The sequence below is a fragment of the Hyposmocoma kahamanoa genome, unplaced genomic scaffold (assembly GCF_003589595.1).
Source record: "Hyposmocoma kahamanoa isolate Upper Pololo Valley unplaced genomic scaffold, ASM358959v1 169, whole genome shotgun sequence".
Lineage (NCBI taxonomy): Eukaryota > Metazoa > Arthropoda > Insecta > Lepidoptera > Cosmopterigidae > Hyposmocoma > Hyposmocoma kahamanoa.
The window spans coordinates 2025028-2037632 of NW_020653611.1; the positions used below are offsets into that span (position 1 = coordinate 2025028).

The window sequence follows — 12605 nt, forward strand, 5'->3', positions numbered from 1 at the left end:
GTGTCAGTGGTACGAATTTACGTTAAATTCATGCTACTTATTAAAAGTATAATAAGAAATGTGTAACATATCCGCATGCTAGGTTTTGGTGATATGTCAGTTCTAACATAATATACTATGAAACGTCATTGTTAGTTTTTCAACAAATAAATATGTTGTCACAAGTTGACCGATGTAGAGACAATGTGGTGAAATGGGGAAGTACAAAACTATTGTGCTTGTGGATCCCCCACACAAAGTATGTCTCACTCGCTATGTACTGTGTCCGACCAGCTGCACTCGTGGCTGCTTACTTGGTCAAAGCCAAAGAAATTAACATTGGTTTATGGAGTCGATAAGCAGAAGAAGAATATGTTGTAGTAGCATTACCGCTGCCACCTTACCTATTTCTGCCGCCAAGCAGTAATCTGAGCATTACTGCGTTTCGGTATTAAAGGGTAAGGGTGCTGGTGAAATTACAGGCACATGAGACTTGTCAACTTATATCTCAAGGTGGCGGGCGCAGTGCTAGTAGTGATTTAAAGCTCTGAGTGGCACTGCAACTGTTATGGACAGGCGTGTCGCTTACCATCAGGCGTCTCGTCACTTGGTATTAGTGAAAATAAAAAATGGAGTGTCGCGTCCGCAGGTGAAGGCAATCCCGGGCCTGGGCACGACCATCGACACGATCCTGATCAACGGCACGCTGCGCGAGGGAGACACCGTGGTGCTGGCCGGCACCGACGGGCCCATCGTCACGCAGATCCGCAGCCTGCTCATGCCGCAGCCCATGAAGGAGCTGCGCGTCAAGGTATCTCTTGCTTTGTTATTTATTATTCAAATTATTTCTCTTGTATTGTCAACAATTTTAATCTTGAAATCGAAATAATATACATCAAAATATTTCTATTAAGAATCGGTGACTAATTATAAGTGACATAGTATATATCGAGTTCTTAGGTTTTCGCGATTGTTACACATAGGAAATGAAACTATTTTTCCGGATTTAAATCGCATATAATTGTTTTTTCAAACAAACCGGCGTTTCGGGCCCTTTACAGGTCCCATGGTCACGGTTGCTGTAAAGGGAAGATATATATTTGAAAACTTATTCTTACATTAGTACGAAGATAATGTAATTTTAATTGGTTATAATTTATCAAACGAAATTAGACAACAGCAAAAAAGTTTTGGTAAAAAAAATTGACACTTATTTGAATCCAATGAGCTTTTATTATTACTTGTCCTATAAAGCTAGGAATCCTATGAACATCAACTTCTTGGAACAAAATCAAAAAGTTGACAATCTACATATAGGGATGTGACATGTAATTGATACCGACATTATGTTTCATAACTAGCGGAATATTGAACTGTCATATATCCATTTTAAACAAAAAGTAAACAAACCTGTTTGGTTAAAATTCTAAAGCTAATACTTTCACGTATATTTCGAAGATTTCGACTTGATGTCTCGTCTTTTTTTCCAACAATATTCATTTGAATAGCATCATAAAATCGTATTTGAGTAAATGGTAGTCCAAAAGTGAGGTTATTTTTCATCTATACTTCTATGTATTGTCTATGGTTGCATAGTGTTGTACGAAAAAAAACAACATTTGGTTCATTCAATTAAAATTTTTGTAATTGACTAGTAAATCTAAAATTTCAATCGCAATCGAGCGAGTATCTAAGTGTCAGGATTTGACGGAGGATTTAAAATTAAGATTTCGGTAATTTTAAATATATGCTTTTATAGGTTATCTATTTTTATTATTTTCATGTAAGGAAAACTGCTAGTATGACTCAATTGAACAAATCGATTCATTCAATTTATTAATCGATTTGTACTTGGCATTACAATTGGTCGTCACTAAACCGTCTATGGTCGGGTCAGTGACTTGTTTGTTTACTTTTTGTTTAAAATGGATTGAAACAAAGTATAGACATTGCTTTATACTAGCTATAATTAGGGTTAACCACGGAATATATGGAAAAGGCATTTAAAGCAAAATCTTCGAGAACTAGCGTAGCTGACTATAACACGCACACATTTGTTACCAAATACGCATAAGGTTGTACTACACACAAATATTATTGATACGCAAGCTATGTATACTCAGGTGTGTGCGTATACATAGCTACGAGCAACAATCACTGTATTAATGATTTATTGTACTGTCATCGTACTTTCATTAACATACTAGATTTCAAGTCTATCTGATCACTGCAAGGGTTGAATATTAAAACACTCTAATCATAAAAATCTTTATTCTCCCTGAAATATGATATATTTTTTCAACAATTACCTCTTTCTGAACTGACTGATTTTAGAACAGCGTCGATGAGCTTGTCAAGAAAACGAAGATACTTACGAAGAAGCGAATCAGTCGAAAAATAATTGGCAATGCTTTAGAAATTTTTACATTTAGATGTGGTCTATAAATTGCGAAGGCGACTATGTGTTTCATGTCATATATTACCTGATTAACCAAAAGATTTATTTGTTGCGTCGGAATTGCCGCTGCTTTTAGAATATTTCTGTTGTTATTCATAGGTATATAATCTGATGTCCTAAAATGATTATAGCAAATGGTGTTTAGTAGGTACCCAGCTTTTTCTGCCTGTTGCTTCAGCCCATTTCTCCTTGAAAAAGGATCCGGCGGGAAACTAAAAAAAATAACAATACAAAAACTGCAAATGTGAATCATGCCTGTGATAAAACTAAGAACTCAACCGGAGGAAGGTGATGCATAGTAAGCAAATAAGGAGATAGGAATCATATATACGAGGCAAACAAAATCTCCATTCTCATGAAATCTTCATTTGATACTCCACGTGGTAAAATTATCGATACTGTGCCTCTCCTATGTGCCTATCTATATTTCTTTTTGTCTATTAATATATTGTTAGAAATAAAAAAGTAAAACTTAAATTAATTAAAACTAACTATAGTTAACAATACCTGCGCTGTTGTGAGCGTTGGGACCAAAACATTTAAGTAATCAAAATTGTTAGCTTTTACATTCCTGTAAACAATGTATGCTTACACATTGGTAATGCTATAATAAAAAATGTTAACCTAAACCGAAACCGGGTTTTCAAAAAACATACTTTCTACTTATCGATAATTTGATTACAACACGCGGACGCAGTACCAAATACAGCACATCGCTAGTGCAAGCAATTCATTGAGCGTTATTCGAATTGTTCTTTTGACGGCGGCCATGGCCAGCAACAAATGTATATTGTTATTACCGGATCACCACAACATATTCGTGTTTCTAAATATTAATAATGTATTGTTCAAAATATTAGGAAATACAGAATTTCAGTATTTACCCATGAAATAAAATCACTCCCGGAGTATTTTTTAAACTTTGCCTTCTTAAGCAATCACACATAAAACAATCTTGTGCATTTGAATTTGACAACTGACGTGCTCTTGACACTAACGGAAGCGTCAGCTCTTAAGGCCGGCGCAGACTGACGTCGCGGCACGGCACGGCATGCCGCGGCATGTCGAAGTGCGTCGCGGCATGCCGAAGCGCGTTGCGGCATGCCGCGGCACATTCGCTGCGCGCCATTCGCCGAAATCGCCGCCGCACTAGTTTAAAACCTTATTTCATTTAGTTTAATTGTCATAATTCTGTGACCGACGTGACTTGCGGGACGTCTGTGGAATGAAACGGCATGCCACGATGTGCCGCGGCATACCGCGGCGTCCTGCGGCATGCCACGACGTGCCGCGGTATAATTGTATCGAAATAAAGTAATATGAATTCTAACCTCGATGAAATAAGGATAAAAATAATTTGATCAAAAATAAAATCCTTTGCCGTGCCGTGCCATGCCGCGACGTCACTCTGCGCCGGCCTTTATGCTAGTTAACGCGGGTCCCGCCCCCTAACCGATCTGTTACTAGTATTTATTTAGTCTGTGGTATAAACGCTATCTACTTATTCTCAGAACGCATACATCGAGCACAAAGAAGTGGTAGCTGCACAAGGAGTAAAGATTGCCGCCAAGGAGCTGGAGAAAGCCATAGCCGGACTCAACCTTCTCGTTGCACAAAAGCCTGATGAGGTTGACGTGCTCAAGTATGTTTACTTTATTACTTTTTCAAGTCATTTATTTCACATATTACAAACTAAATTCATGTATTACAATATAAAGCATCTGAATTTACTCCGGTGCACTGCCCAGAAACAATCTAGAAATGTTCATTTCTCAAACCTGTACCTCCTCATTCAGCGCCCACACTGCAAACCATTGGGCCACAGGGGCCGTCAGTGATAATAAATTAAACAGTGGAGTTATAATTTAGATTAAAAAAGAAATTAAAAACAAACCGCAGTATAACTGTAAATTGAAACCAAATTACTTATACTCGTAAACCAAACCAAAGATTTCTTTAGGGCAACGTATTTTTGCTTTAGGACTTGTCATCTCGTCCTATGAACGAGTTATATCAATATACAAGAGGCGGCTAAAAAGTAGTCTGTTGCAAGCCATTACGTGCGAAAAGTAAACAAAACGGTTTTGGTTAAAAATGTAAAGCAATCGCTCAATAAATCGAATAAGCAACATTTTCACGTATATCTGACGATTTCGATTTGATATCTCATCACTGTTTCCAATAATATTCATTTGAATAACATTGTAAAGTCGTATTTGAAAAATGATAGTCCAAAAAATGAGGTTATTTTTCAACTATAGAAGAAGAAAAAGAAGTATGACTAGTCTATGGTTGCATAGTGCTGTGCGGAAAAAAAACATTTTTGGTTCATTCAATTAAAGTTTTTGTAATCGATTAGTAAATCTTAAATTTCAATCGCAATCGAACGAGTATCTATGTGTAAGGATTTGAAACAGAATTTAAAATTAAGATTTCGGAAATTTAAAATATGCTATTATAGGTTATGTAAGGAAAACCACTAGTAGTAGATTATATTTTTCTAATTTTATGTATGAAATATCATTACTGGGTATCAAATCACACATTTTTTGTTAGTAATCAGGAGCGTAATCAAAAAATTAATCGTTATTCTAAATGATTCAATGAAGCAAATCGATTCATAAAATTAATTAAACGATATGTTGTTGGCAGTACTATTGGCTATCACTAAACCGTCTATGGTCGGGTCAGTGACTTGTTTGTTTACTTTTTATTTAAAATTGATTGAAACGAAGTAAAAAACGAAGTAAGTCTTTTCGCACATACAATATTAGTTTAGATTTAGATGATAAGTTTTCACCCGCCGGTCGTACAAAAATGTTAGCGAGCGCGTGACGCGCAACGACTTCAATCTATAGACAAGAACATTCACAGCAATTTCATGTTGAATTTTGGCAAAGAGTATCAGTACCGTAGCACCGTGGACAGACGTGACAGTCTATTGGGATTGAGCTAGGTAGGCAGATAATATTGAGTGTTTACCAATGATGTTTATCTATAGTTGGAGAATTAACGTAAAGCCCCTGGCAAAGTCGCTGTTAGTTGCATAGTACACTTCATTTTGCTTTGATCCAGGAGTCCGTCCGCTTACTATTTATAGTTATTATACTATTAAAAAGAAGCAAATTGAGTAAAATTTTGAAGCAAAGCAAGTTGAAATTAATGATGTAATATTATGTACTTTTCCTTACGGAAAGACCAAGTTCTTTAGACCATGTAACGTAGTATTTTTTTATATTTTTCAATTTATATAATGGTAACCATAGCACCTATTTTATTCATTACTACTGTGTTATTGTGTAGTCAGAACACACTGTTGTTTATTTAACCTGTTATTAAAATGGCGGACTGAGCTCAGATAGGTCTTTCGAGAGCTATAGTTGGTACGCGTCAGACGCTAACTAACCACTTCTACTGTATGTATTGTTCTGTGGTTTAACTCAAATACGCTATAGGACGCTAGTACATGGATCGTCGGTGACACGGATGTGTTTAGGGATGCAACATCGGTCATAAAAAACATCGATATATCGATTTTTTTGTCACCATTTCAATGTGTGTATATTGTATATATTGTTGTTGATGTTATAACATCGATGTTTATGAACGACTTATCGATGTTTGAATTTGCATCGCTATATGTGTTGTGCAGGGAGGAGGTTGCGCGCGAGCTGAAGTCGGCGCTGTCGTCCATCAAGCTGTCGGAGCGCGGCGTGTACGTGCAGGCCTCCACTCTGGGCTCCCTCGAGGCGCTGCTGGACTTCCTGCGCGCCAGCAAGATCCCCGTGAGAACTCTATTCCCTCTACCGTGGACTGATAAGTCGGAGGACTGCTAATCAGTAGCAGTACAGCTTCGTTCAGGGCAGTACTACTGTCAGCATTACTGTGTTCCGGTTTTGAAGGGGTGCTGGTGAAATTACAGGCACATGGGACTTGCCAACTTATGTGTCAAGGTGACGGGCGCAGTGGCAGTGCAGTGCAGTTTATTGGAGGTATCGAGATATGAAATGTGTCTGATAGTACGAAAAAAAACTTAAAAATTTAATATTACGTTTATTGATCGTCACGATGCTTTACTACCCAGGTATTAAATTATTTTTTAGTGAAATTAATCCACTATTTTGTTATAATTATTATACTCCGTCCAACCGTTTATTCAGCTTTTGACAGCTCGAATTCTAATTGATTAGTGATGTCCTAATGTGTTTCCGAAAATATTTTTTATAACAATCGATGATATTTAAGAAGTTTTAATTGTGAAAGTGAGCGGGTTCCAAAAAGAAGATATTGTCTGATTGGGATCGTGATATTGCGTTTGACAATTTGTGTACTCAAGAATTAATAATTAATGTTAATGAGGATTTAAGTGAAGATTCCCGTTCATATGGAGAAGAATCCGACGACTCATTGTAATATACAATAAGAATTTATTATAATTATTTATAATTTATTAGACAGGTACCAAAATTTATCAACTTGAATAATCTTCGTTACATAATCTGTTTGTTCGATAAAAATCTGAGCTAAAGAGCACGTCACTTCACTAAAATTAAAAAATAATAGAATACAGGAAGTATTGTATTGTTTTTGTTTGTAGGTCCATAATTACCGAACTTCGGAGGCATGCATATGTCAAAAGTTAAACAAATGGATGGACGGAGTATAATACAAAGATATGGTGAATGAATGTTTTTTTTTTCTGTTCGTTCTTTGTATTAATACTTATAAGTTTATTTTCGGTAAATTTATTATGTTTTGTAAAATGTCATGGAACGAAAGTAGTTGTTTATGATGTAAGTAATGTAGTCGTGTCTCGAACTATCGATTTTCCCGTTGAGAAGCATTGTTCCTCATTCGGCTTTCATCGCTCTGTATTGTGTTGTACTAATTTTATTACATTTTGTGTGTAGTACTCGGCGATCAGGATCGGCCCGGTGGTGAAACGCGACGTGATGAAAGCGTCCGCCATGTTGGAACACGACTCCCAGTATGCTACCATCCTCGCTTTTGATGTGAAGGTACATTATTAATTAGCGTATACTTCTTATCGTATCGATGACGTGCACTATAATGGGCAATTTACAATATAGACAACAATATTTCAATAACAAATATATCAAATACTAATTATCTAGTCGAATTCTTGCAACAAATATTCTTATTCATTTATGTAATGATATGATATTTAGAATGAATTTATATAACTCTTTGGGATACATACTAACATGTTATAATGTTAAAAGCTTCCCAGTTCCAAAAATGGTTTTATTTGCAAACGGATATATAATAATAGTACTTAGCCCATACATAGTCCCGCTTCTGGGCACAAGGCTCCTTTCACAAGGCTTGGGATTTAGTTCCCACGTAGGCCCATTAAATAATATTAAATACCGCTGTCGCTTGCTCTCGAAATAGAATCCTTAAGGTGGTCATTTGGTGGTAGACTTGCAAATAGTCGATCATTAAAATGCCAGTCTTTCGCTAGTAGACAGAACTTATGGGACCGCGTACTCTTAGGCGTCTCTCGCATCAGTCTGTTCATACACACCCATTTGTTCTTATTGCTAATTAGCAATTTCTTCCAAGCAAACTTACGATAAAAATTCAGAGAATATTATCTAATAGAAGTATTTCAAATAAAATTTCTATTGTTTAATTTTGTGTCAACGAAAATCGTGTTATGACAACAGATCGAGCGTGACGCTCAAGAATTAGCAGACAACCTCGGCGTGAAGATCTTCGCGGCGGACATTATCTACCACCTCTTCGATAAGTTCACTGCGTACCGCGAGGAGCTCAAACAGAAGAAGAGAGACGAGTTCAAACACATTGCCGTCTTCCCTTGCAAACTTAAGGTAAATTGTGCAGGGCTTAAACGTTGTCAAGTTTGCAGAAATAAGTTAAATACGTAGTACGTACATACGCGCGCGCACGCCTACACACGCACACACACACGCACACGCACACACACACGCACACGCACGCACGCACCCACGCGCACACACACATACACTCAAGCAATTGCACTTTTTTTTTTACTGCATAATTTTAGCATAATTATTTAAGTTTCTCAGTCTTTATTTTAAATTTTGTCTGACCAACATTCATTATTTTGCCTATACTTAAATGTAGAATGTTATTGATTTTTACCTGTGATTTCCCTTGCTCATGAAGAAGCTGTATTTGTACACGTTGTTCTAAACTAAGTTTGTTTCTTTTAGGCATATTGCAACAATATCACTAAATGTAACTAAACAAAACACCAAAAGCGCACCAGATCACTGGATGTGTACGTAACGAGCGATAGTAGTGAACTGAGAAATAAATACAAAAATGGTAAAATGACAAATTTTATGGCACCAGGTGTTTTATTGCTAGTTGCGATGTGGTGGTCATTGTTTTTAAACCTTTATAGTTGCCGAAAAAATAATCCGTAACAATAGGATCCGTTTTCTGCAATACTTATTGTGCATGTTCGGGATTTTTAGGGTGCTCAATACTTTTGGCCATGGCTGTATGTGCAATGTAAATCATATATATCTCAGTACCTGCGCCACGAAATGATTGCCCAATAAACAAACGCGCCCATAAATTTCCGCTTTAATAAGTTCGAATTGGAATTGAATATGTCAATATTAAGTTCGTTCCTGCTCAACACATATCGTTCAAACTTGTAAACCCTATAAAGTAAACTGTTTTTCCCATATTTAGTCCTAATATTTAAAGAATTGACTGCGCATCAGAAAGAAGATATCAATGTCTATAAATCTGTCCTCGTAATAATGATTAAATATTTTTTTTGTGTCAGGTGCTGCCGCAGTTCGTGTTCAACTCTCGCGACCCAATTGTCGCTGGCGTCATGGTGGAAGCCGGCATTGTCAAGGAAGGCACGCCTATTTGTGTACCTAGCAAAGAGGTCAGTATCTCTTTCTCTTCTTGCCTTCAAATCTACTTAGGACACAGATGTCAATGGAATATGCAAAATTTTAATTAACCTCCTAAAGCTCCGTGTACACACCGCATCGAGTATATAACCAGAAATAAAGACGAAATAAGGGCCCTCCATCCCTGGCAACTCATCTTATATCACTTTTAAATATCAACTCTCGTTTGCGCTGAAATCACAAATTAGAAAGCTGAAATAGTGCAGCGCCAACAACTGTACATTCCAAAAATATTATGTAAATTAATAATAATAATAAAGCACACACTCAACATAGCCCCGCATTAGGGAAACCCTGTGTCGCGGGTGCCATGGACACACAGCCAACCACAAATTACACCCTTACAAATATTTCTCCCGGCCAGGGAATCGAACTTGGGACTTCTGCGCGGCAGTCCAATATGGTAAACGTTCGGCCACATAGGCAGTTAAAATTAAAGAAATATTAAATTTATGGTAATAAAGATAATATCTCTAACAATGGGGGGCTGTTCCATTCGGTGGTGTGGGAAAAACGGCAGAACATCTAATTACGAAACAAACAGAACCACATTTCAAATTACATATTAAAATATGTAATTTGGCAATTTTCGTCCATTATAGCAAAGCTCTAGTTAAACTGGTCGATTTGAAGTGAAACAATTGACGACAGCCGTAAATTGTTTCGAGTTCGGGCTGGCCAATGGGAGCGCAGTTGTCACAGTAATGATTTGGCAGAATAGTTTTAAAACAAATTAAATGACATTTCGTCTCTATTTCTGATTATATTCTCGATGACACACCGTGTAGTATCCGTGTGGAAGACAGGCGTGTTAGTATTTATTAGTAGCAGTAGAGCGCCTTGTGAAAAAGTTTTCCAGTCACCTTACCTAATTCAGCAGCCAAGCAGTAATGCCCACATTACTGCGTTCCGGTTTTGGAGGGTGCTGGTGAAATTACAGGCATATGGGACTTGTCAGCTTTGAGTGATGTGTGTAGAGGCACTGCTCGGAGATTACACCCGTACCTCGCCCGACATTCGTCCGAAACAATGACTGTCAAATAAGTAATACTCGATTAAATTAAATAACGCATGTTGGGAATGAAGCTATGTCAAGTATGAACTTGATATTGTCTTTTTGATTTGGTCGTGTATTACTTATTTGACTGCCAGTAATTGTTTCGGACCACGGAAAAAAAAACAAACAATGGAAATGCCTTAAATCTCGATTACGATGTCGCCAAAACTCACACATTCTTAATTTACAAATTCTTGATGTTGATTGGTCGTAGTTTCAAATTTAAAAAGAAATTCTGGATTGTTAATATAATTTAAATTTTACCCTGTTGGCATTATTACAAGTTTCGACATTTTGTTATTGTATTGGAATTTCAATCAATGCGTTCATTCATTTAGTACTCCAAACAAAAAGCGGTCATATTGCAGGAGTATAATCTTTACTTTAGTTTCTTGTAACAAAAAATATCTTAATTGATGTCATAAAAAATATTGGTTCGGCAGTTCGTGGACCTGGGCGTGGTGACGTCCATCGAGATCAACCACAAGCAGGTGGAGTCGGCCCGCAAGGGCCAGGAGGTGTGCATTAAGATCGAGCCGGTGCCCGGCGAGGCGCCCAAGATGTTCGGCCGCCACTTCGACGAGACTGATATGCTAGTCAGCAAGGTCAGCATCCATATCACTTTACACCACCTGTGTAGCCTTGCAATTTGAAAAGGTTTTAATTCATTATTCATAGCTTATTTTGAAAGAAGGATGGCGACTTCTCGTGTATTTTGTGACCCAGAGTTTTTGACGACGTGCATTAAACATACCTATCAATGCTTGTGATTCATTATCATAGCACCAAAAAAATTAATTCATACATAATACAGCCTGTAGAAACGGGTTGTAAAGTTGATATAGGTTATGTTTATAACATTGTCCTGTGTTTCGATGCAGATGTTTGATCGTAGAAGCAGAAAACAACAAGGTTTCAGTTTGTTCTCAAAAATTGTAAAGAACTTCTTACATATTCCCAAATCCGCCAAATTCTGCCACCTTTATCAAAACGTTAACATGTTCTGTCCCAATGAAAACGAATAAAAATTAAATCTGCCCAAATGGCAGAAATCTGCCACAAATGGTCACACTGTCTCAATCTTAAAGTGACATTGAAATTGGCCTCTTGTCAAAACGTTCCTTTGCTAACTTTCGAATCTCTCATTTAAATATTGTCTAAACATTTTTGTTACATCGTGTTTTATTATTTACTTTACGTCACTATTGTTTAATTGATTTATGTGTGTACTATAAACTAACCAATACTTTAGGTAGGTAAACATTCAATCATGTTTAAAATGAAACGTGTGTAGAAGAACGTTACATAGACTATGGTCGAATTAAATCAATTGTGATGTGTTTTTTCATGTATTCACGACTTCCAAAAATATACAAAAATGGTTAAAAATATGATAACTAGGACTAGCATAATCCATGAACGGCTCTTCGTTGGTTTTATAATTATTGGGTCAGCTTTCGCCATCGTTCTTTAAACTATTTGTTTTAATTCACGTTCATATGTATGGCATTGCCATATGGTTTTTCTTAGATCTACATACACAATTTTTAGACGTGCAGCACTCCGCTCGGGCACACATATTATCATATGTACCTTCGTATATCGGGAAAGTATGTAGTGTCAATTATAACCAATAATCAGAATCGAGGGAGTTAATTTGGGTAAACTAAAGAAGAACGTGGACATTCCCTTCTATAAATCGCGGGACTTCTTGTCCTACTTACATTTGACGATGCGTATTAATTATTGAAATTTAAGTACACTGGCGACAAATTATTCTTTCCTATTAAGTATTTGCTACAAATTATTGTCTCAAAAAATTATATTACACTTGTGTTTACGTACTTTAGGCATGTAAAAAATAAACACGAGACAACCTATATTTTGGAATGTTTAGAAAATAAACAGTAAAATAAAGAAACTTTATACGCATTGATGACGAAATGAGTGTGTCCATACTAAGAAAACGTTTATACTTTAGGCAGATCCCTCAATTCCGATCACTAATTATAACAAATGAAATTTCATTTCGACTTTTTCTAATCTACATCGCGAATATATTTATTTTTTTTTCAAAGAAACCAATGTTTCAAGCCCTTTGTAGGTCAGATAACTGAGATCGTAAAGTTACCAATCAATTATGTCTAACACTAATGCAAACCACCCT

General features: G+C 36.6%; 1 protein-coding gene across 1 annotated transcript in view; it reads left to right on the top strand.

The window, feature by feature from the left end:
- Nucleotides 1–12605, top strand: part of LOC113225659 (eukaryotic translation initiation factor 5B) — a 45570-nt gene that overhangs the window by 14136 nt on the left and 18829 nt on the right. The window contains exons 11-17 of the mRNA XM_026458033.1: nucleotides 629–790; nucleotides 3949–4079; nucleotides 6090–6222; nucleotides 7348–7455; nucleotides 8128–8292; nucleotides 9246–9353; nucleotides 10882–11043. Coding sequence (XP_026313818.1) covers nucleotides 629–790; nucleotides 3949–4079; nucleotides 6090–6222; nucleotides 7348–7455; nucleotides 8128–8292; nucleotides 9246–9353; nucleotides 10882–11043 — 969 coding nt within the window. The remainder of the gene's footprint in view (nucleotides 1–628; nucleotides 791–3948; nucleotides 4080–6089; nucleotides 6223–7347; nucleotides 7456–8127; nucleotides 8293–9245; nucleotides 9354–10881; nucleotides 11044–12605) is intronic.